General features: G+C 41.2%; 1 protein-coding gene across 2 annotated transcripts in view; it reads right to left on the bottom strand.

Moving 5' to 3' along the window:
• The window catches only part of iqsec1b (IQ motif and Sec7 domain ArfGEF 1b), a 134,997-nt gene that overhangs the window by 83,034 nt on the left and 26,248 nt on the right, over positions 1–25,715 (bottom strand). For both annotated transcript variants that reach the window (XM_028405260.1, XM_028405255.1), the window contains exon 2: positions 28–81. In XM_028405260.1, the coding sequence (XP_028261061.1) occupies positions 28–53 (26 nt within the window). In that variant the 5' untranslated portion in view covers positions 54–81. The remainder of the gene's footprint in view (positions 1–27; positions 82–25,715) is intronic.

Below are 25,715 nucleotides of genomic sequence, written 5' to 3'. Positions count from 1 at the left end.
ACAGATGCAACATTTACATATACTCACGAGTGATGGTGGCGTCTGTGAGTCATGGCAGAGCTGGGGATATCCAAGTCTGGTCTGGGGGAACAAGAGAGCAAAAAAGCTTAGACACACCAGCAAGCATGCAGTTAATGCTCCCACCTCCTCTCTCTCTTTCTCTCTCTCTCTGCCACACACACACACACACACACACACTGATTTAGCGTACTGCTCATTCAAGCTTGATCATAGTCTCATGACGTAACCAACACTGTACATCTCATTAGCATAAACCCTCTCTACTGCATTTAACATACTAAATCTATATTCACATACACACAGTCTGCATTTTCCATTAGGTCTACTTCATTGTATCTGTATGGTCAATTAGTGCTTGGAGGCATATATGTGCTGCACAGCAAAATGGCATGCATACTTCTTCTGTACACTATTTCCTGTTCATAAACTAAATCAGAAGACACATGTACAAATATAAGTCATATTTGTAAACATTTATGTGATAAATACACCAAACACTGCTGGAAAAATGTGTCACACCTACTTTCCTTAATATACTTCAAGCCGACATTATCTTAGCCCTAAAACACCTATGTAACAGACTATGCAAGGGATTACTGTACTACAGTGCTAAATAAGGGAAAAGGGATTGGTCGGCTGGTCTCTATGGAAACCACTGGCTGTGTGGAGGGCAGGTCCACCAAGGGAAAAAGGCATCAGGGAATCAAATCCTTTTCATGCTTCTCATCTTGAGCTGATGAGTCCTCCACAGTGACATGACTGAGCACATAAGGTTTTCTTACTTTCAAATTGCACACTGTTGTTCTTGTATATTATATCATCTCATTTCATATCTTCATACCAAATTGCACAATCTGAGTTAGACTTATATTTATACCTGCAATCCTGCATTACAAATTGCACATTTTTGCTTATTGCACCTGTGTTTATTTTTTTATCTTGCTTTAAATAATGTTTATACTGTTTAATTTAAGTTGAGGTATATTTGTTATTTTTTTGGTATGCTTGAGTGACTGTATTTGGCTGCTGCAACAGTGAAATTTCCCATCTTAAGATGAATAAAGTATTTCTATTCTATTCTATTCTATTCTATTTATCACTGCTGCATATGTTATTGAGATTGATTAGGGGAAATCATAGATGTATTCATGTATAATGTTTTCTTCTCTGTTTGAACATTCATCTGTACATACATATCAGTTTTTCTCCCAATCTGTGAATCCTACATATAAATTGTACTTTTAGTAAGATGCTTTGACAACAACTGGGATAACAGTTATTAAAAATCTGGTTCATTCAGCAAGAGGCAACAAAATGAAGCTAACACAGAAGTGCCAGTTCCTCAAATAGCCCCTTGAGGGTGGCTTCAAAACTGTGTCAGTCCTTATAGATCTCTATATTAAAATGTCCAAATTTAAAGCAGAAATAAACATGTATATTTTTATCTTAAAACGATAAGGAATTATGCATGGTCCATTACCACTGTAATGGCAGATAAGTGCTGTCTCAGATCACAAGTATCCCACTTAGGCAGATTAGAGCACTCCCGAGAAACATATGGGTGACATCACCAAAGGTTCATCCATCTATATATTTTTCATATATTCAAATGTTCTTTTCATACAAACATTGTACATACAACACATACTTGTTCTTGTATGCTCTTGTATACCGTGCTCAAAACTCTCAACCAGGAATCAAATGGAATATTCAGGCCTAATTATACGTACATTACCTGTGTATATAAAAAAGAGATACTGCACATGATATTCAATAGCAGTGAAGTTCAAATCGTGATACTGCACATGATATTGATATTACTTTCAGTGCTTGATGCATCAGCTGTCCCCCCACAGAGAGAAGAGGTGTCTCACAGACTGATGGACACTAGAGGAAAAGACCTCCTGTGGTGTGCTGAAAGTCTCGGATATGACTGAAGTGCAGATGATGAGAGCCATTGTCAATGATTCTGAGGAGATTTGTCACCATCCTTCTTCTCTGACAGTTTTACCAAAGTTTCTAGGACAGAATGTACTTTCCTCTCACGTATTTTACCTCTGGCTGTCTTCAGTTCTGTTTTTTTATTCAACCTAGTGCCTGTGTGCCTGAGTATTTTCGAAAACACTCACTACAGTTCACCTTATGCTAATTCTACTTAGTAGGTTTAGTGTCCAAGCTAAATTTTCACTCACGTTTTGCTTCAGCTTATGCAACCAAAGATCTTGGTTAGATTTAGGAAAATATAATGCACACTTTCCTAAAACGCTTGAGGCAAGGTTCTAAATGTAAAATTTATGTGGAATTAACAATTGGTAACCAATGATGATGTCTTTTGTTTTCCTCTTGAAAAAGGGGTTACATGATCAATACAATAAGGAAAAGACACAAACAGGAAGTGAACATATGTCTGCTGGTTCCTAACCATCAAGACTACATTGCAAAGTTGTTAAAAGAAAAATTGTTCATCAGCATTTTGTGTAAACATAAAGGATTTACCAAGTGTAAAAATGACAATCAAGGCAGTATATAAAGGCAGTTATAAAACATTATACTACAGCTTCAGCATAACAGTGTGTTTTCCTCTTCTCTTTCAAGTTACGAAGTTGCTGCATATAGAGGACTGACATCTCTCTGCTAGAAGCTTTTCCACTTGGTTAGCATTTTAGCTACACTTTCTATCTAAAAGCAGCACAAGGGAGAAGTTGTGTACCCTTCTACAAGATGCATGACCTAATCAGAGAGAGGGAGGGTAGGGTGTAACCATGGGGATATAAAAGAAGACTGGGAACCGGCGTTGGGGGGGGGGGGGGATTACTTAACAATATAAAATGTTGCACTATCGCTCAGAAGATAACATGACTGCTGAATATGCTCTGCATGTATCACATGCTGTCGCACTCAGCCGCACATTCCTCACAGGAATACACAATGTGCAGAAACCTCTCTGACATGACAAGAGGCAAGGTGGAAGGAAGCATTGAAACATCAATCACAGACAAGGCCTTTACAGCAGTTGTCATGACAATAGCAAAGAGTGCGAGCAAAGATGCTCTCCTTCCCCTCTCTGGAGAATTGCTGACATTCAACCAAATTCTACTTAGACACAAAATGGAGAGATCACAGCCATGGCTGCAGGTTCGGCAGCCTCCTCGGTGAACTGTTCCAGTGGAAACACATGTGACAAATCCCAGTGCGAGATGTGGAGGTGATTTTTCATCAGTTTGCAGCATCTCCTCATTTTTAATAATAACCACAAAGGCTTTGTTTGTCCTTGAATGATGTAAACACCAGTCTTGTGAGTGGGAGTTAAGCACTTAGCACACACAATCTACATCACCCACTTAAGAAAGGTAGCACCTAATCTACAATCTCCAAAAATTGAGTCGGCTCCAAAAGTGAGTCAGTATTCCATGTCTATCCCTTCTATGGCAGATCCACTTCTACTGCCTCAGTTTACATTCTATGGCAGCACATTAGCCAAAAACCAAACCTGAGCCCTAAATTTGATCAAGTAAGCAACATAGTCTGGTAAAAGATTTGTCTTTCTGTGGGGTCCATACGTGTCTGTCTAAACTTTGATTCAGAGGAGAACCGTCCAACAGCAAATTTCAGAGATGTCTCTTGGTCCCTCTGTCTCTTACTGAGAGAATTTCTCATCGCTTCTAATCCTTGGGCAGAATGTGCCAAATGGTCTATTATGTAACAGGCTTATAGAGAGGAGACGAGGTTATGATGAGCGCTGCTGGATGTGTATCCTGTGATACTGTCAAATATGGTCTGCTTCCGGGCAGTATAGTAAACAATAATGATATACTGAGCCACACGAAAATACCTATCTTGTGCTGCTCCTAACAGGAGGAACTTCAGACCAAGTTAGTCTCACAGCATATGGTGCATTAGAGCTGTGGGACATTGAGGCATGTCTTCAATCTCCTCAGCCAGAGAGAGAAAGCTGTTGTGCGAGGCTGTGGATCAGCTGAACGGCAGGCATTAGGGCCCAGAAGTATCACAGAGGCTCTTTTCTAACCAGAGAAAAAAGCCTGGGGCTCACAACAACATCACAAAAACACATCACTCCAGTTACTGTACTACCCTGCTGTTAGTCAGGAAAACACAAGAAGCAGAATGTGAAAGAGGCTGTGAAGAGGGCAACGCAATCATCAGATTGTTCAGTGGTAGGTGATATGGGCACAGGATCTGTGTGACCACATTCAAACTGGTTTGCTAAACAATTTAAGGCGGCAGCAATAAGCACAGCAGTGAATGAGTGTCACTAATATTCTGTGTGTGTGTGTATGTGTATACAGTAGTTTTAAAGCTGGTCCCATCTCTGAGGTCACTGTCTCCCTTCTCAGGCTGTCCTACCTCAGCCGAGTCTGCGGCCAGGTTCAAATGAGGACCCTCACAGTAGTGTGTGATACGCTGCTTGCAGGGTTTTTGTATGGTGGCCATAATGTAATATGAAAGGCTGTCTAAATAGGCAGGCCATTCACAGTTATGAGCCAGAACATTATGGCTGCTCACAGATGTGATTAAGCAAATAGTTTTTAATGGGATGTCAGAGCATTAACTTACTGGCTCATTTAAAAAAAAAAAAAAAAACGATACTGTCTCCTCCTTGCACGATCACACATTTGCACATGTTTTATTAACTTCATCAGACAGCACGATGACTTTTCATCGTGTGCATGTCCACACTTTACAAAGCCAACAGATGCCTCGCCTTTACTTATAGGATGATTAATTTCACAGGGGTGACCCTCCTCTGTCACTGATACCATCTGAGTGAATAGCTACATGATTTTAATCATGGTATGAATAAGTGAGGCTTCACACTCCTTGTGTGTGTGTGCATTTTTGTGGTCACAGTGTGGAGCCAGTAGAAGTGTTTGGACCAACAGAGGGCAGTGTGTTTTCACTCATTGTGGTTTGTCCCACAGTCCAGTCTTGCTGGACCTCTACTCCTGAGCAAAAGGACAGTGCTGACACACTGTTAATCTAAAATCTACTTTCATCATGCTTCACATTAGGCCAAAGGCACACCTGAATAATTCATTTGCAGTCTCTAGCCATGGAGACGGCCTCATCTGGACACTGCTGCCATCACTCTACACATTTAGAGTTTGGTTGATACTTTATTGAATTTCTCTGTTTTGTCCACAGCAGTCTGCAACCTGACCTTTGGCACTCATTTTGATAGGATGCTGTGGGGCAAGTGAGACTATCAGAGTATGAGACCTTTTTTCAACCTCCAGCTGAAAAACATCACATTTCAAAGTAGAGGGGGCAAGAAATGTTTACCTTTGTAGAAATATTAGATATATTTCTGTAAGTGGCCATTTTGTTGACACACTGTGCTGTTCCCACACACAGCTTACAGTTTCGATGCGTGTGGTGAGGGTATGCACCGCATCAGAACATGCAGCAGCAGAAGAGAAAGGTATATCAGGAATACACTACATGTATAAAGCAGTTAAATGACATGCTATTACCTGCTGTGTACACATGTCAGCTTAATCAGACATTACTCTGATTAGTAATTGTAAGCCAGCAGGTTACCAAGACTGTAAATGTCCAGTGCGTCTGAGTTAGACATTTGGGCTCCCAAAAGCAGCCGTGCTGGTTAAAGTCTGGAACATATCCAAGTGCAAAAAGCTTCAGTGAAAATCCAGCCCCATTCTCATGAGGCAATAAAAAAGATATTGACTGAAAAGAACAACGTGCGCATCTTTAACATCTTTATAGTATAAAAGAATTGCCTTGTAAAATCTGTTTAATGTTGTGAAAAGGTCAAGACTCTCAACCCAAAGCACAATCTTTGTATAAACCTAACCAGGTAGTTTTAGAGTCTAAACCACAGACCATATAAAACAATTGACAAAAAGTCCATGACCCCTCCCATTAGTTTTTGAGCGTCCCATGTTGGCAGCTTCACAGGCCACCTAAACTCCAGATACAGGCAAAGAGGTGGAGCCCATATGGAGCTGCGGTGGGTGGGCAGTCTGTGAGTACTTACCCACCTCTTACTTACACCTATAAATATGTAAAATATAGTCCTACTATTTATCTATTTACATAGAGGCAACTTATTGTACCTAGTACAGTTTTTGCACCAACCTGTAATCATGTTCATTTGTATTGTAAAGTAGGACATTTTAACATGGAGGTCTGTAGGGGATTTACTCCCTTTTGGGCCAGACCCCCAAAAGTCATAAGGGGAACTGCAGTTATTAAACCTTCTACATAGACTTCATTTCTCAGACCTGGAAGTTATTGGAAGTTGGAAGCTGCTTGGATCAATGCTTTAAAAGCCAAGGACCCACAATTAAATAGATGGAAGATGGACCCTGTACTACAAATATTGTATAAATAAACCAATTATAACCATACCATGTCAATTTATACTACCTGTTCCCTACAATTTGTAGGATTCATGTTAATGTGTTTTTAAAGAGACATTTACATTTGTGGAAAAAGTGTGATGGAACACTGAGGTGGCTTCCTGGTCGGTCTGCTTTTTTTTTCTGTAGTCTGTGAAAAGCATCCAAATATGCCATTCATGCATAAAAAAATGTTGGATAAACAGCTGAAAAGACCTTTTGGATGTGAGGCTAAATTTGCTACAGAAGTTGCCATTTGAAAGAGTTTCTGTTTGAACAGGTGTTGCTTTTAGGTTGTCACATGAGGATGATGTCATAACTACTGGATGTTAAATACCAAAGTGCTAAATGCCCATCCTAATGTGTAAATTATTGCCTCAAATGCACTTTAAAATGCATGGAGAGAAATGCATTTGCTGGTTTATTAAATTATTGCTGCCAGTGAAGCCGTGTTCCATCAGTGAAGCGTGAAAGATCAAATGAACATGGAGAGTAATGTATGCTGGGCTCAGAAACCACAAGCCATACACTTGCTAATTACAAGGAAAACATTAAAAAGAAGCATACCTGATAGCAGAAACATGTCAGTTAAATCAACATAGCCCCATCACCATCACCAGCAGGCCGGGCAGGAAGCTGCTCTCCTTTGGGCCTGTCAAGCCATCGCCCTTGCTATGTACACACTATCACCACATTCTATTAATGTCACGTCACAGCCAGACAACAATGTAATGATGATTAAAATGACACTAATCGAAACAGCAAATGGCGACCATTATCATTACAGTTAATTATGTCTCATTCCACTGCGTGCAAAATATGACAGGGAGCTGTCTCAGCCAAGTGAACGAAGAGCAAAGCAATCACCTGGGTCAAAAGAATGGAGGCTGTGACTCCACAGGGGGGATATCTGAATATTTCCCTCTGATTCTCACAGCAGGAGGTTTATAGAGAGCTCACTCAACATCACAGGGGAACCTTTTACACATGGAAATGATTTGAAGCTGTGACGATCAGATTTGGTTGTTTAAGATTTTACAGTATCAATGTTAATCAGCTTTAGAGTGGGATAACATTCACAGGGTAAACTCGTGATGAAGGGGAGATAAATTCATTACTGCTGCGACAAAAGGACAGAAACCAGGAATGTGTTTGTAGCCATGTTCGCAGTGATCAGTCAACAGATTGCATGAGCTCCAAATTAAATCACAATTGAACAATTTTCAAGGTCAACAGCAAGAAAACTCCATCTTCAGAGGAACTAATCCAATTTGGCCTTGGCTTCCGCCCTCTGGCATTCATGGAGTTTAAGTGAGAGATGGGGGACCATCACTGCTCCCACGGTAACCCAGTCTAGCTGTCACTCTGGCCTTGAACCTGGGCTGGCTCCCTGCCCCTTCATCTACTTCTGTGAGAGACTGGAGGTGGAGCCCAGACAAAAAAAGGCCTTTACGGTGATGATGCCCACAGCCAGTTGAGCATGAAAAAAGGAGACACTTCAATACAATAATAAAATTTAATATCATGACTAGTACTGATAGACCTCTTTGCTTTAACCCACAACCAAACATGGATTGGTAAACCATTGCTTAGCAACAGTAACTAGCCATGGCTGCTGTGGATTTGTCAAGACACTGACAGGCCGAAACATTATGACCACATCTGCTTAATATATTGTAATTTGTGCACTACCAAAGAAGATCTAGCATCAATGCCTAGACTCTAAAAACCTCTAAATGTACCTCAGGTGATGCTCAAAAATTAGGAGCAGACCCTGTAAGCCTGGACAATGACAGTTCATGGAGATTTGGTACATCCCTGCTCCATGGTTTTCACCTGCTGGTAGTGCTGATCAGGAATACACATTATATAATCTCTTTTCTCCCACAGCTCATTTCTCCCACCCCCCAAAGAATCATCTGGGGAACTATATGGGTGTGGACCTGTAAATGCTTGCCGAACTAAAACAGGACCAAAAACTCTGAACTGACTAATGAACATGTTACAGTTCAGTAAGATCAATGCATGTCACCTTATGCATTATTTTGATTTCATCCCCATTGGAAATTCCAGTGCAACAACATGCGGCAACCATGTTTCATTTTCAAACTTTGTAATTCATAAGATGCTCATGTATGTTTCAAAGTCAAGCTTGAATTTTCATCTTTTCTTCTTTTCATCTCTATGAAAAGAAGTGAACTGAACCAACCAAGTTTACAAACTAATCAAGTGATTCAGACAAGAGTAAACCTTGTCCAAACTGAGGTGTGAAAGCCCCTTCTTTGGGGTGCACCACACAAAAGGGAAGCACGGCAGCACAATCAGCCGATGGAACTGCATTAACAGAGCAATCACGTTTGTTAAATTAAACCAAACCTGCACCCTTAACAGCTGCATTGTTAGGTTTCATTAAATCCCACATATGGATGGCTCCTATCATGCAATGAGTCCAGTTCTACCTACAAGAGCAATGCTGTAAACATCTACTGTCATTTTAGCAGGTAACATCTACAGTCAATGTTTAACTTATATACAAAAGCAAGGACTCCTTTATGTACTCCTGTGAATTTCAAGGAATGAATAGATCTCTATTAAGTGTCCATCTTCTCATGGAAAGAGAAGATTAAGAATAAAGAGAAAGGAGAATGGGAGAATGCATTTCTTCAAATCTTTTCCTTTTAAGGGATATCTGAAGAAAACGTGAGCATCTTTCCATGTGGGCTGAGCCTTTACTCAAACAAAAAGAGGTCACTGTATGCATAACATCTCAGCTACCGTGGATCAAAACGGTGATTTGAAAGTAGGTTAATGAATGCAGAACATTAGAAACTGCTTCCTTTGTTCCTCTCAGCATTACTATAGATGTGTGCTCAGAATGAACACAAAATCATTTTGGCTTCTTCCTCTCCTCTCAAACAGAAACACACCCATTGATCCATTAATCTCCTCTGACTCATTATTAATTTTATGCACTGCTAAACAACTCAATAAACAGTGTCATATCTTTGGGTAATTTCATAACTTTTGCATTCTTCTCCACCTCAAGTAATTATTCTAAATAGCTCCTGCAAAACTGAAGACATAGTGCAGCCACAGAGGACTTCAAGGTAAGACTTCTAACTGAAACAGTATAATGGAAAAACAAAGCCTGGCGTGACTTGTCTTACTGTTAGTACAGCACCACCTTGTGTTGATGAAGAGAATCCAGTGAACATATCTGGCTATATATTTGAATTAAAATCATATAAGCTGTCTGGAAATAATTAACCGTTACAGCTACGTGACAGATGAAGCAGTTCAAAGGTCACTTGTCCGCCACCAAAAAGATCAACACAAAAAAACCAAATACTGCAGTTCTTCCGCTGACCACTTGAGGGTGGCTTCCAAAGTAAGTCAATTGCATTAGACCACCATTAAATGAAGCAAAGATGAACATGTATAGCAGCTATTTACCTTTTTATCTTCTTCCAACATGAGGAGTTTGAATTTACAGCAACAATAGCAGGCATGGCCGCTTTAAGTGAGATAAGTGCCATCATTGGCTCACCCGTGTTCAACTGATACATCTGGTGGATTCATCCACTGCCAAGATGGCAGCAGCCAGGGCCTCAATCCACTCTTCAGCCGCTATGGAGATGTTCATCCATGTTTATTTTCTCACTGTAACACCTCACTGTCACTGGCATCTGTCCCCACGTACTTAAAGACTGCCACCATTGACCTAAAGTGCTCTACAATGACATGCCTGAATGACTATCAACCAATAGTCCGAATCCACGGTAGTCATGAAGTGCTTTGAGAGGCTGGTCATGGCCCACATCAAAGACTCCATCGACATCACTGTGGACCCCCACCAGTACGCCTACAGAAAAAAAACTGCTCCATGGATGACGCCATCTCATCAGTGGTTCACACAGCCCTCACCCACCTGGAGAGCTGGCACTCCTACATCCATCTGCTCTTCCCGGACTTCTCCTCAGCCTTCAATACCATTATCCTATGGACCACAGAAGCTCTCCTCCCTAAGTTCTGGACTTCCTGACCAACAGACCTCAGACTGTTAGGATCCACACTGTCGCCTCCTCCATCATCCTTAGCCCTGGCTTGCCCCAGGGCTGTGTGCTGAGCCCCCTCCTGTTCACTCTGCTGACATACGACTGCTCGGTGAGACACCCCAGCTGCGAAGTTCGCGGACAACACAGCAGTAGAGGGACGCTACATCACTGACAATGATGGGTTAAAATACGGAGGTGGAAAACCTGGTGCAGTGGTGCAGAGTGAACAACCTCTCCATTAATGTGAAGAACACCAAGGAGATGGTGGTGGACTTTGGGAGGGACAGGTGCCCTCCTCCCCTACACATCAGAGAAGCAGCTGTGGAAGTTGTCTCTTGCCTCAGGTGCCTGGCTGTGCACATAACCGAAACAATAAAAGTTCCTTGAATCCCTGGAATCCAACATAAAATTAGCTAACCAAACAGTGTGCAGAGTTTGGAGAACAGAGCCCAACACCTAACCTACTTTAAATCTGAGCACTGAAAAAAATCTGGTGGTGATTCAGATGTCTGGAATAAGGCTAAAATATTTATTTTCCCTGTTTCAATACAGACAAAAAGATGATATGAATAATAACAAGTTTCACATATTATAGTGTACCACTCCTACTGGAACATGCTCACAGTTGTGCCCACGAGATGTGACACAGGGCCTACTGACTGTGGTTACACTTTAGCCAGAAGCTAGAGATATACAAGCCTCTCCTGACACTGGGTGGTAATGTGATATTGCCTTCACACACACACACACACACACAGAGCTCTTCAGCCTGACAGTGCTGCCACTGCACTCAGGCTTACAGCCTGTCAAAAACTGGTTAAAGGAACTTAGAGAGAGATTTTTTAAAGAAGATGATCCAAGTCTTGTATGCTGCAATCCTGCATTTCTATTTACCACTGCGGTGCCTGACAACATCTTAATGCTGACACTTTCCCCCCTCTTTCATTTTAAAATCCACGACAGGATTACACATGTTGTTATTGAATTAGAGTGATGTGGCAATCCAGTTTTTAGTCCTAGCGATGAATGGATCTACTTTATGCCCTCTCTGTGCGGATGACTCAGTGCTCTATTCAAATCTATCACCAACATCCTCTGCATTCAGCTTGTAAAAGTAGAGCAAATGAGGGGTTGGCTATGGAGAAGAGAAGAAGAAGGAGGCAGATAAAGAGAGCATGTGGCACTTTGAGCAGCAGCATCAGAGCAGAACTGATCACTTTCCTTCTTCATTTTACTGTAATTTGTAGTGAACATGAAAACCAGCTGTCTGCCACAGGGTCTTTTCTTTTTCTTTTTTTGAGGCCTGAACTCCACACTAAGCTGTGGAATCACTTCATTTTAATTCACATATGAGACCATGTTAAATTAACAGATATTGGAGATAAGACTGGTCAGTCTTACTGAAAAGTCTTCAGTGAAAATGCAGTCATCATAGTTCCAAATGCATTCAAAATGCATCACCTTCTCTAAGTATTTTTAATTCAGACCCTCTGCTCCACTTCTATAAATTATTGCTGTGTGGATAACAGCTGCGAAATATGATTTTCCTAATAACTCTAAGAAGTTTATGGATTAATAAAAGCATTATGTCATGCAATGATTGCTAAATACTGCATATGTGGACATGATACCTTCTCTACTAGTTTGTACCTCTACAAAGACTCTTCTTTTTTGTCTTTGTCTTCATACACAGTCATGTATGCATTAAAGATAATCAGAGTTGATCTAGAGTGATTTGAGAGTGAGAGATTTGAGAGTACATTTCTGGCGACGCTGCTTTTCATTTGTGGTTCTCTGGCAACTGATAAACATACATTTGGACTTGAAACAAGTGACAATGCATAGCAGTCTGAACATCACCTATGAAGGTGAAGGTCAGTTGCCGGTTTTCAACATTAATGCTAGGTCAAACTGACTTCAGTGGAAGTCATTTAGCAGCAGGCAGTGAATCATATTGTAGAAGGGATGGAAGTTACCATAGTAACCAACCCAAACCATTATGTTTTTTTTTGCCCGTAACCCAACAAAACAGAGTGGAAGCAATCCAAATCAGTGGGAGAAACAACAAATGAAAACTTTGAAATAGCAAAATGGCACCAGACATGAATTAAACCAGGTGTCCTCTCAAACGAGGGCTATAAGTGTCAATGACCATTGGCATCATCTGTCTATTCACTTTGTCCTGTGCTACAGGGTCACAGGGGGGCTGGAGCCTATCACAGCAGTCAATGGACAAGAGTCAGGGTACACCCTGATGATGTGTTGGGTTGAGCTGCTCTATAAATGCTACGTGTCTGAATTAAAGGAGTGTAATATGTTGCTATGTGTGTTGCTTCATAAAAAAACGCAATCACGCAAAAAAAAAACACACCGAACAGTCAGACATCCTTTTATCAAACTGTGATCTTACAGTAGTTTAGAATTGTGGACCCATTCATCAAGCCAGACCTCCTCCTGTGTAGGCTTTTGTGGCTCTGTAACCATGGAATCAGCATATTAAATAGCAAACAAAATTGTGGTTCGCTTTGCTTCTATGTCATCAAGATATGTCAATAAATGGTGCTGTCACAGAGGACAGTCTTCTGAAATCCTACACTGACACTCTGCTATCTAACAGCTGTGGTTTGTGATATTGAATCCACTTAAAACATCTTGAATATGTATCTGCTTTTAATGTGTCTAAAGCAGTTTTAGAGAGAACTGTAAGAGCAGCAGTGATTAAAGGAAATGGGAAGTAAGGCATATGTGCAGAAAAGAGGAACAAGTCTAAAAGAATTACAGCTGCAAGCGTGACACAAGACTTAATGTTACTATTAGGTGGATCCAGACCAAAAAAAAAGAAAAGAAATGAACATCCATTTAGTTTGGATGGCAGACTGAAAATTGCAGAGCAGCCGCTGCCCCTCAGGCTCTGCCATCATACCTGGTCTGCTGTCCAAGAAGGACCGATTCACAGTTAAAACTTTAGCTTCTTCTTCATTGTCTCACTGTTTTCCATTGTCTCCATCCTTGAGTTCTCAAACTCTCCTCTTCTGTTACCATGGCTACAACTGATCAAATATTCCCAAAAGAGTGTTGATGGATTTAAATCACCCTCATCACGAATTTGAAAGACATTTCATTTTATAGCCAAACTGCGGACACATTTGCATTACAAAGCTGTAACATAATGTGGTGTGTGCTCACACACCCATGCAGCTTCTGTGATGCACAGCCTACAAAGTAGTTGTGGATGACATTTCAACAAACACGCAAACATACCGTAAGGAACATACAGCGAATAATATTTAAGACACATGGAGGTTCACAGAGTTTATTTTTAAAGCAGTAAAACACTTTGATCTCAACATATTTTCTGATCACCGCCGAGATACACCAGCAGCACTCCATAAATGATTTAAACTCAGACAAACACAGTAACACTATATATTAGTATAGGAACTAAAAAAAGATGCTGTGGATAAAGTTTGAGGTTTTTTTTCTGAGATACGATACTGCAAAGCAACACAAGAGTGCAATAGTCACCTTCTCCACAATAACAACAACAGTAATAGTTTCTTTAATTATTGAAAGCAACTTCTACAAGGACGTCCACTGTATACCTGCTGTGGAATTTCATATTTTCATTCTGCACTGTGGTTGCAGGGGCGTTGTCTTTTTCTTTCTCTATGTTACGCACAAAGAAAATTGAATTAGCCTTTAAATTGATGAGATTTTGATGGTGTGTTTGGCAAGCAGTGTCTTGTTAATACCTTGCTACACGACACATGCCAGGATTCAAGCTGCATGATTCTGTGATCTGATATCTGTTAAATCCTCCGTTTTACTGATTGGTTTTGATAATTGTATTCCATAGTTTGTTTTCACTTCCTGACCTTCGTCATGTGTTTAGTAGTGACCTGTGTTTCCTGTTTTATTGTGAAAGTCCATGTTTCCTCTTGTGTTCCTGTGAGTGTACTTCCTAGTGTTTTCCCTCTTTTAGGATTGCTTGCCCCACTCTAATATGTCTCACCTGTGATTTCCTTCCGTATGTCCTGTGTTTCCCTTTGTCTTTGTCTGTTTGTTTATCTACCTCCCTGATCTCCTGCATGTTCCCTGACCTCTCTTGGACTACCTGTGTTTGGTTTGTTAGTTCCTTTAGACTCTTTTAGTAAAAGAGTATTTGTGTTTTGGGATTTCGTGCTTTGGATTTGGGCTTTTGCTATTAAAAGCTCACCTTGCATAACCCCTGTGCTGTGCTGACTGCGTTTGGGTCCTAACCTAACTAAAGACACAACAGCATGCTAGTTAATGAACCGCAAGTATTCCAAACCAATCACAGTACACAGAGATAAATAATATTCACAAAAATACAAGCAATGTTTGATCACAACCTAATGTTTAAAAGACAAAGGGGTTCTTGTACAGAAGCGTCTGAGGAGTTTAGCAGCAGTGGACCATGTCAGGAATAGTGAGCACAGAGAACAGACAGGAAGACTTTAAACATAGAGTAGAAGGACTTTTAAAAAGGAGGGATGTTCTGGATCTTCTGTTCCATCACAAGTCCGAAGCACACCTGTAGTGAACTGCATTAAGTCACTTACCGAGTCCATAGGCAGTGCGGGTTTGGGTCTGTTTGCTGCTGTTAGGGCCTGGAAATAATTATCAGTCGGCCAGTGTAGGTCGCTGGGTCCAGCACTGGGTTTTATTTTGTTTTGCTATTTCCATTATTACTATTATTATTATTGTTGTTATTTTATTTACTATGTAAACTGTGTTGACTATAATGCCCTGCCCCGGATGGACTGGACGGGGGAGGAAATGATATAGGAACGCGCTGGACAGGCGCGGTGGGGGGAAACAGAAGGAGAGCGTTTGAACGAGGACCTGCTGCTGGAGGTACCGGGAACACGAACTCAGGATTTTACCTGGGATCACGAGGACGTTTTCTCACGTGGATCATTGCTCTGGACACCGGACTGAGGCCCCTTCACCTGGGGGAAGTCACCGTGAACTGTAGGGCGGACAATCCCAGGCGCGCCGGCGTCCTCACCTGTGTGGTTCGATTTTTTTTTTTCTTTGTTTCTTTCTGCCACTGAGGCCTTATGCCCGGTTGATTTCTGTGGTCTGCCTTATCTTCATTGAATACAATCGCACTGATAACGCGCCTATGTTTGCATCTCTTTATTTTTTATTTTGTTTGTGGGGAGACAGCGGGATTCTGCAAGCTCTGAGCTTTTAGAGATACGGGGGTAATTTACGCAGCAATTCGCCTGCGACCTATGTTGGTGTGTTGTGGCACCTCACCTTAGAAAGTAGATGCAGGTTGTTACACACCAAAGCTCACACAAGGGAAATGTATGGGTGCTGGCCATTCACCGAGGTTACCATAAGCACACATATCTTCTCTGCTTTCTTATAGGGAAAGATGAATCTTTCCAGCGCTCTTACACTGTAATAACACAGTATATGATATATAGCCTTGTATGTAAAACAGGCTGCTTGATAAAGTTAAAAAAAAGTTTTGCAATACCACAAGTGACCTGAGGGAAACTTATAAGAGACACAGAGTTTCAAAAGATTAAAACTAATGACTTAGACTAATACACTGCTCAAAAAATATAGGGAAGACTAAAATAACACATCCTAGATCTAAATGAAAGAAACGTTTCTTCATTCTTCATTCATTACATGGAATACGTTGAGAACAATATAAGATCAAAAAAAATGATCAAAATTAGTATCCCACGGAGGTCTGTACTTGGAACCAAAATAAAAAGGGGAAATCACATTACAGGCTGATTCAGAATGAGGCTCAGTAGTGTGTGCGGCCTCCACATGCCTTTATGACCTCCATATGAGGCGGTGGATATTGTCCTGAGGGATCTCCCCCCAGACCTGGATTAAAGCATCAGTCAGCTCCTGGACAGTCTGTGGTGCAACGTAGCGTTGGTGGATGGAATGAGACATGATGTCCCAGATGTGCTGGATTGGATTCAGGTCTGAGGAACGGGCAGGCCAGTCCATAGCATCAATGCCTTCATCATGCAGGAACTGCTGACACACTTCAGCCACATGAGGCCTAGCATTGTTATGCATTAGAAGGAACCCAGGGCCCACTGCACCAGCATATGGTCTCACAATGGGTCTGAGGATCCTGGTACCTAATGGCATTCAGGGTACCTCTGTGTGAACCTGCTCTCATCCATAAAGAGCAAAGAGCACCAATGGTGAATATTGGTGTTCTCTGGCAAATGCCAATCACCCTGCACGGTGTTGGGCTGTAAGCACAAGCCCCACTTGTGGATGTCGGGCCCTCATACCACCCTCATGGAGTCAGTTTCTGACAAGTTGAGCAGAAGCAGAAGCATCAGTGGCCTGCTGGAGGTCATGTTGCAGGGCTCTGGCAGTGCTCCTCCAGCTCAAAGGAGGAGCTAGCGGTCCTGATGCTGGGTTGTTGCCCTCCTACGGCCCCCTCCACGTCTCCTGGTGTACTGGCCTGTCTCCTGGTATCTCCTCCATGCTCTGGACACTGTGCTGACAGACACAGCAAACCTTCTTGCCACAGCTCAGATTGATGTGCCTGCAGAACCTCTCCTTGATAATTGCCTCTCATTTCCACCTGTTGTCTGTTCCATTTGCACAACAGCAGCTGAAATTGATTCACAATCAGTGTTGCTTCCTAACTGGACAGGCTGATTTCTCTCGTGTGATTGACTTGGAGTTACATTGTGTTCTTTAAGTGTTCCCTTTATTTTTTTGAGCAGTGTAGTAAAGTCAACATTTGAGAATGTTTGAGGTTTTTCTCAAATTAGCTTCAGGTCTTTTAATACATTTATATAGCTATGAAGAAGAGATGAGAGAAAATAAAGTAGGAGCATTACTATGTTCTGTACAGCTGTCATTTAAACTAAATAAACGGGCAGAAATACTTGGAAATGGCTCTGTGACGTTGGGGACACTTTGGGGGTCAGTGTGCCAAGCGGCTTAGGAGCCACATTATCGTTAGGTTGAAAACATTGTTCTCTCTCTCTCTCTCTCTCTCTCTTTTGGAACATGTAAATATATATTTTTTTTAATTCTTAAACAAAGAAAAAAGCGAAGCTAGGGTTTCTAAGTATAGTTTTAAGCTTCTTTAAGAAAATGTTTAGGGCCAAATTTACAGCTTATGCACAAATCTTCTTGGCATTATTTTCATTGTGGCCTTAATGCAAATGTATTTGCAGGAGTTTCTGCAAATGTGTAGATGAATTGTACTCTTTGCATCATATTTTGATGCCAAATAAGCAATTTTCTCTATCCCAGTTTGCCCCTTAACAATGGTGTTCCAGATGGCCTTTTTACCACTGTGATTTAGTCTAAAGCCTTTTCTGGAAATGGTTAGAAAAAGTTCTACAGCAGAAAACGTGCTTGTCTGTGTTGCCGTGCCATTTCCTGAGAGAAACGTGCATCATAAAATCACCTGCACTCCCTGCGAGTCTGCTAATGGTTATTTTCCATTGTTATGGAACTGGGTTGTCAAAATGTGTTCATAAATGTGTGCATTGTTTATGGTTCACCTGCAGAAGGGGTCACCCAGAATTGGAACACAGAAATTAGTTGTCACGAAAGATGCAGAACATTCACTGTATATCATCCCCAGTTGAGGGTGAAGTGGAACTATGAGATGAACTCATTTTCAGAATAAATTGAAGAAAAAAAGTCTTGTACCAGCTTATGCAAAAACACTTTGAGATTTGGGACATCCCCAGATAGACACAATTATGAAATAATAACATTCATTTTAAGAAACATGCAACTCCAAAATCTAATCCTGCACTTTACTGGGCCATTTCAGTAAAACTAGGAACTGGCATAATTTCCAATTTGAATCACTATTTATTACTATTTATTATATGAGTGAACAGAGAATATCAGTTAAGTAGCTGCAAATAAATGAATAGGTTTAGACAGAGAGAGGAGAAAACGCTGAGAGACAGACTGTAAACCAACAGTAGTCAGAAAGCACAAGAAACATCCATTACTGCTCTATTCACTGTGGCCTGCAGCCTCATTACCATGCTGGCTTTTGTACATGAACAAACCCTTCGTATTGACAAAGGGAAGAATAAGAGTTGCATATTATATACCCTGTTCCAGCAGGGCAATTGCCAAAATCTGTAGCTGGCTGGAAGGACATTGGAAATGTTTACACACCACCTTCCAGAGACGCAGTTTGATTTAGTGCTGATCTGCACACAGCATTAAATTAAAGTTGGACCAGGCAATGTGAGTTTATTATTCCAGGAAATTTTGTTTATTCATATCTGGAGCTAATAAACCAAATTACCCCAAAATTCTTGGAAGAAAAGCGTGCGTAGTGGGACGCCTGTGAACAGTGAGTACAGCAAACATGTGACACTGCACATTGGGGGGGTCAGTGATTAGCTGATTACAACTGCACCAGATAATTTGACTGATGCCATGCTAGGCCACTATCCCCCTTTGGCAGAAACTAACCTCCAGAGTGGTGGCAGAGGTCCAGATCAATATGCACGTGCACACACAATCACACTGATAAAAGGAGCAGCACAGCTCTGTAAATCTGTTTCATTCATTTCACTGGAATCGGTCCAGGTACAGCAGTTCCAGCGCCTTACTTACCGCGTGTGAGCACGGCTGTGTAGGCTTACTGCTTAGTGCATAAAGATTGGGGGTGGGTTCCCTTTAGGCACCAAAGGGGAAAACCGTCAATCTATCAATTACACCACAGCACAACCCCTTCCCTCCTCCCCGAGGGCACAGCGAGGCACACTTTAACGAGATCAACACCCCTCTCCCTGAGATCTAAGGGGGAGATGCCACGCAGGGCTGCCGCCTTCATACGCCTTCTGCACACAGACAGGCGAGTGGAGCGCCCACTCATGCTGCAATATTCACATCCATACATAAGGCCAAACAGCTGCTTAACTCCATTTATGAAGACATAAGCCCTGAAGGCAAAACATAAAGACACTTGTTGGTTTACTCTTCCCCTGAAATTCTCCCACGTCTTTTGTTTGCGAACAAAGTGTTGTTTTAAGAAGGGTTTGGTAATCCAGATCATTAATATTTTCAGCATGGAGCCCATCAGAAGCAAGTGGTAAATCTCATATGGGAGTGTTCATGCTTTTTCACTTTATAGGATTGTTCCTCCTTGCTGTCAGCCCCAGGATCTTCTGTCCTGAGGGCTGCTTATAAACAGAGCTCCATGTGACTGTTACGGGAGGATTCACTGGCTGCCTCCCAGTTACTCGCCAGCTGTCTCTCAGCCTCCCCATCATCAGCTAAATGCACACGGCTGAAGGAGGACGCACTGTTCCTTCAACGGGTGGCTCTCCTGAGGGTGAAGGAGCAGCGGACTGTCCTTTGTGTGAGACTTCGAATCGTGAAGCAGCACAGGGTAAAATCCAGCCATCAATTTAAGTGGCTGCACATAGATGAAATACTTTATTAATCCCACAGGGAAATTGCAGTTTTATGGTGAGTAAGCAACAGAGAGAGGAAAGGAGCGAGGGGACGAGTTGCCTTCTTCCAGGGCCTAAAAGTTGCATAACATGCAGAGAAATAGATTTGCTATTGTACAATACTATGGGTAAATCCTATTCTAATCGCTTAAAGGTCCAATTTGTAATAAAGCTGTAGTGCTTTTCTCTAGATGGGGAACAGTAGTGTTTCTGTTAAATAGCTCTCAGATCCTCCATGAGATCACACTAACTCTATCTCAGCAAGCTTTAAGCCATGACCCTCGGCATCCTGTCAGCAAGTACTGGCAGTTGTGAGTGTGTTTTGAATGTGAGGACCTATAAAGTCGTCAGGGCAGAGCAACAGTCAACCTGTTATGACAGTGTTTTCCTTGCTATGGTGGTAAAAACCATGTGTGCTAACTGCTATGGGCTAACTATCAATATCACAGGTAGCTTATTTTGTCTCTTCTTTAATTTTAACTTGTTATGGGAGAAGGTGACTGTCAGATTATGACCTCTTAGGTAGTTATGTGTAACAAAAGCTTGTGATTAAACCAGTGTAGAAGTGTAACATGCAATTCAATTTTGAACTAGTAATTTTACATGCTCATATCAAGTGGAAACAGTGGGGTCAATCCACTACTTCACCATGTCATTTATATAGCAGATTATCACAGGTTGGTTTTTAGACGATTTCTGTACTAGGCAAGAACACTGATTTATCTAATACAAGCTCTGTTGTTTGATTAAGCAGAGACTAGATGATACATTGGCTCACTAGTCCAGATTGTCCAATTTATTCCACAGGATGACCAATCAGCAACTTCCAGGCCTGACAAAAAAAGCCCTGTAGTTACTTCTGTGGCCTCTGAAGGTTGGCTCCAAAAGTGAGTTGATTATCATAGAACTTAATATTAGAATATCAAACTCTACAGTAGAGAAAAACACAGAGACAAGGTTTTGGTCTAATTGATAAGTCACTTTTTGTGGGCACTTTCTGTAAGAAAGCTGAAATGGGCTAAATTAAAATATTGCATATTTATGGGAATAGCCACTTTCAATGACATGTGGGTTGTGACTTTTTGCTTCTGTGACTGCCCACCTCACCTCTATTTACATGACAGCTCTCTATGCTCTATATGGTGCCTACATAGACCAGCGTGGTGTCTGGAGCAAGCAAACAATCAGCAGATTATCATACAGGTTGTCTGTTGGATGATTTCTATACTAGATCTAAGGTCATACTAAATGCTACATTGCTTCGCTTGCCCAACAGAGTCACATTAAACAAGTATTTCTGCAGCACAATACATTTCTCACGTTTAATTCATTCCTTTAATTTTTCACTCATTCTGTTGATAACTTCTGAACTGACACATTCAGGACTCCATCCAGGTGATGTTTAGCAATTGCAAAATGTTTCTTTTTACCTCTATTTTTTATGTGTGGTGTAAAAGAAGAGACAAAAAGTGAAATAACCACAGAAACAGAGAGGAAAGAACGACGGTCTGAGGCCTTGTACAAAACTTTTTAAACGCTCAGAAGACAAAAATTATACCCAGAGGCAGAGGTGGATACAGTGGTTCAGTCGTGTGGAAAAGGTCATTTTGGCAGCGGCTGGGTCTAATGTCGCATTTCATATTCTAAATCTTGTTCAGAGGGAGAAAAAGAATTTTACTTTAATTCACAATGTGCCACGATGTGTTAAATTGCTCCTGTGTCAGAAAATAACAGCCCTTCACACTGCAATTCACGCCCTTGTCATTAGGGGGAGGCTCGTGCTGAACTCCGCAGCAGGAGGGACGTGTGTATGTGTGTGTGAGAGAGAGAGAGAGAGAGGGAGAGAGGTGCTGGGTAAGGGTTAGGAGCAGAGCTGTTTCAGGAACACCATTCCCTTCCTCTGATAAACAACCCATCACTAATTATTTTCGACAAAAGGCAACAGTGGCAGCTCAGATATGATCGAGTTGTGTGGAGCTAAACTACAAAAGAGTGTAGCGGTTTGGAGGTAGACTACAGGCAAATCAGATGTTTGTCACATTAAATCTTTAAAATGCCCCCTCTGTTATCTGCAGAAATCTGACGTGCATTTCAAACCCCCTTTTTTTTCACCTGCAGGTCTCAATGGCTTCAGTACCACTCCATAGCACTGCAGCCAGCCAAGCATGACGTGCTTTAATAGGTGGAGGCTAACCTTTTGTCACAAAGGGCAGGCAGCAGAGCAGCATGGGTAATATCATTAGCCCTAGATTAATTAATGAACATATCCACATTGATTTTACCTTCGTGTCTGCTGTTACTTTCAGGATGCTCCCTCGGCACCAATCAGGCTATTTTTTGTTTTGTTTGCACAAATACTTCAGTCCTCCACCACACCAGCTCCACCTCAGCCATCAAATCTCTCCCTGATTCTTTCTGTCAAATTGTTTAAATGGTACTCAAGCACATTCACCTTTTCACAACATAAACACACACCAATGGCTCGACCACTGGGGGTTAAGCACCTTGCCCAAGGACACACCGTAGAGGATTAAACCACTAACCTCATGGTTTATGGTCAGCCGTTCTAACACCAGAGCCACAGCTAGCCTAGTGATGCACAAGTGATGCCTGCAGTTAATGTAATTGTCCCATTATATCAGAAAAATATAATTTAATATCTTTCCCACACATTCAGACATTACTGCACAGACAAACCTTGATCATATATCAAACCTTGATCATATATATATATATATATATATATATATATATATATATATATATATATATATATATATATATTCATATTTGTACCCAGAGTAAGGTGTTTGTGTACCAGTGAAGTGAACCTGAGTAGCATTGTGTACATGTACAACGTTAACCTGGCTTTTCTCTGAAAGCCAAAACATTTCCACACTGCTGACTTCTTCCTGAGAGGGGAGTAAATATCCTCCTCATCTTGCCATTATGTGCATGGCTCCACTCTGTCTGAATGTTTAGGTAGAAGACATGCATTAATGGAAACGGTGACAAACACCTACTATGGACATTTTTATGCTAAATTCAGATATGCAGCAGTGCAGCTTCCATGAAGCATGGCACGTAATCATTTAAAGCAGCTAAGAGTCAGGAGCAGAGCGGAACAATAACCGGCATTCTAACCTACATGGTTGCATAGTCCAGTCCAGGTAGGATCGGACAGAACCATTGTACAGCTGTGGGAGAGCAGAGATACAGAAAATTAACTTTTCCATTGCCATTCTTCTGCATGTCTCCTTGAAATTACGAGTTCCAACTGACATGAAACATTTAAGGTACAAGCTAACATAGCTGTGTCCCAGTTGAGGTGCTAAATCTAAAAATGATGCACTTGCAGCCCTTCTTTTTTCTAAGAATGAAGGATGCATCATGTGGATCCTTCACAACCCAACATTTCCCAGGATTCATTGTGCAGCTGCAGAGTAAACTATCAACTGTAATTTGCAGCATAGGAAGTTTTTTAAAGACCAGGCTGTCCTTTTTAACAACCACTGGTGCCCATGGTCTATGAAGCACTGCTTAGACCCCATCCTTCAGAGGATGCACCCCCTCAATTTAAACACAGACTGTGGGAATTTGGTACATAGCCTTTCACCTTCTGTTTTAAATGACACTGACAGCATCTTGCCATCATCATCTGGATAAAGGGAGTGTCAGAGTTGAAGAATTAGCATGGATGCCATCCACCTGTGCAAGAAGTCAGTATTGATCAGCAGCTGTATGCAAAACAAATTTGCAAAGGTTAAGTAACAAGGGGAGGGCTGATGGCAGAGAAAGGAGTCATGCTCCTGCTTGAGGACTATGTTTTTGCTTGCGCCCCACAATAATACCTCTACTTTGGGGTGGGCTGAGGGTCACAATTACAGAATGTGCATATGTTAATTTGTGTTGTAAAATGGTTTAATTTTGAATATAGCAAGTATACCACTGTTTTAGTTGCCACAACAATCTCTATAGTTAGCATATTGTTGCCAGTTAGCTTATGGCTAATGTCCGTGGCAAAAAAAACTCAGCAAACATAAATGCAAAAAAAAAAAAATGAATATTTCATTTCCAGAGACAAGATCATAATTCTTCCATTCTTGCACTGATGCTTACAGCTTATAAAAAACATATTATGTGTTAAGCAAAATGAACAAAAATGCACAAAATCAACCATGCAGGTAGTAACAACTGGCACAAATAAGTCAATGTAAAACATTGAGCCAGATAACATGAGAGCGGCACATTCCATCATTTTCATACAGCACTGCCACATTGCTCCTCTGCTACTGCTGCTGAGGAGAAAGGCTGCGCTTTAACTTACAGTATGTAATAAATGCAGCTCCACTGTGCCTTAGGCTGAAAGCGGTGATTAATGTAGAGAAAATTGCCAGTCCACAAGACACTATTTCAAACCTGGGCACAGCCAGCTCCACTGTATTCATGTCCTGCAGCATTTCTATATGATATTATAGATATGTTAATGATACAGTAAAGGCTGTATTAATATGGGTATCAAGTCATTTATGGGCTAAATGAGAGGCACTTTCTAGTGAAAACTCAAAGCTGTGGTTACAACTCAACAAATATCATTCTTTTGTGCATTCCCACACATACTTTACAACATTACAGCAATCAATAGCTCATTGTAATGCTTTTGGACTGTTTTATCTGAAAAACAACCAAGCCCTCTAGATTTAGAAAAGATCGGTACCCTCAGATGCCATTAAATTTAAATTACAGTTTCAGTTACTGAATTAAAAAGCAAACAAGTTTTAATGCATCAGATTTAATCACCACATCTTTTCACTGAGCATGCTCAGTTCCCTTTTTGTATTTTTTTTGTGATGTTTCAAGTGCATCTACAGGGAAGGGACAGGGCAGTCTGACCTCCCAGTGATAAATTTTAACCTTCACAAATGCTTAGACGCAAGCATCTTTCTAAATCAGGAGCTCCCCAGTGACTAGTTAGGCCACACTTTATATTCACCCTTTGTACAGCTGTATGTAGGGATCATGTTATCTTCACCATGGGTGACCTTGAGTCATCAAGTTAAAATACTTTACACAGTGAAACTGGTTATGTTAGTGTTGGTGAAAGGGGACAGCGGAGGAAACTTAAGAATGGCTCAGTGATTTTGAACCATTGTTTATTGGAAAGTGACCTTTTTAGAAAGAACCATGTGGAGAGGTCAAACTGATTTCTGCTTAAATTGTTCCCAATTTTACTTTGGTGTCAAGCCAACAAAGGTTATGGTAACCTGCACAGTCTCAGGGCATGAAGGAAATTTCCTGGCTGTCACCTGATGTGACATCTGATTGGCTGGGATGTTGGTTAATAATATGACATTTTCCTTTCTTTTAGACATATTCAGAGAGAAGCTGGTCTTATTTGATTTTGGTGGTTTATTCTGTTAACAGAACAAAATGGATTCTATCACAGAGTTGAAGCCCTGACAATATGAATATGTGACAATACGCTTTGTAAGTGTGTTGAGTTGCTGCTCCTCCAAATTGTTAGGAGGTGAGGTGATTCAGACATCTGGTTGGAATGCCCCTTGGATGCATCCTCAGTGAGGTGTAACAGAGATATGTCTTTCAGTAGGCCCGGAAGCAGCATGGTATCACTAATCTGGAGGAGGTGGCCTGGGAGAGGGTGGTCTGGGTTTCTCTGTTACCCCCATGACCCAACCCCAGATAAATGGAAGAACATGAATTCAAATGGATGAAAATAAAATCTCTATCTTTTGTATTAGATGATTTTTTATTATTATTATTATTATTATTATTAT

The sequence above is a fragment of the Parambassis ranga genome, chromosome 5 (assembly GCF_900634625.1).
Source record: "Parambassis ranga chromosome 5, fParRan2.1, whole genome shotgun sequence".
Lineage (NCBI taxonomy): Eukaryota > Metazoa > Chordata > Actinopteri > Ambassidae > Parambassis > Parambassis ranga.
Note: the sequence above shows the minus strand (reverse complement) of the source record. Positions and strands in the feature narration are given on the sequence as shown.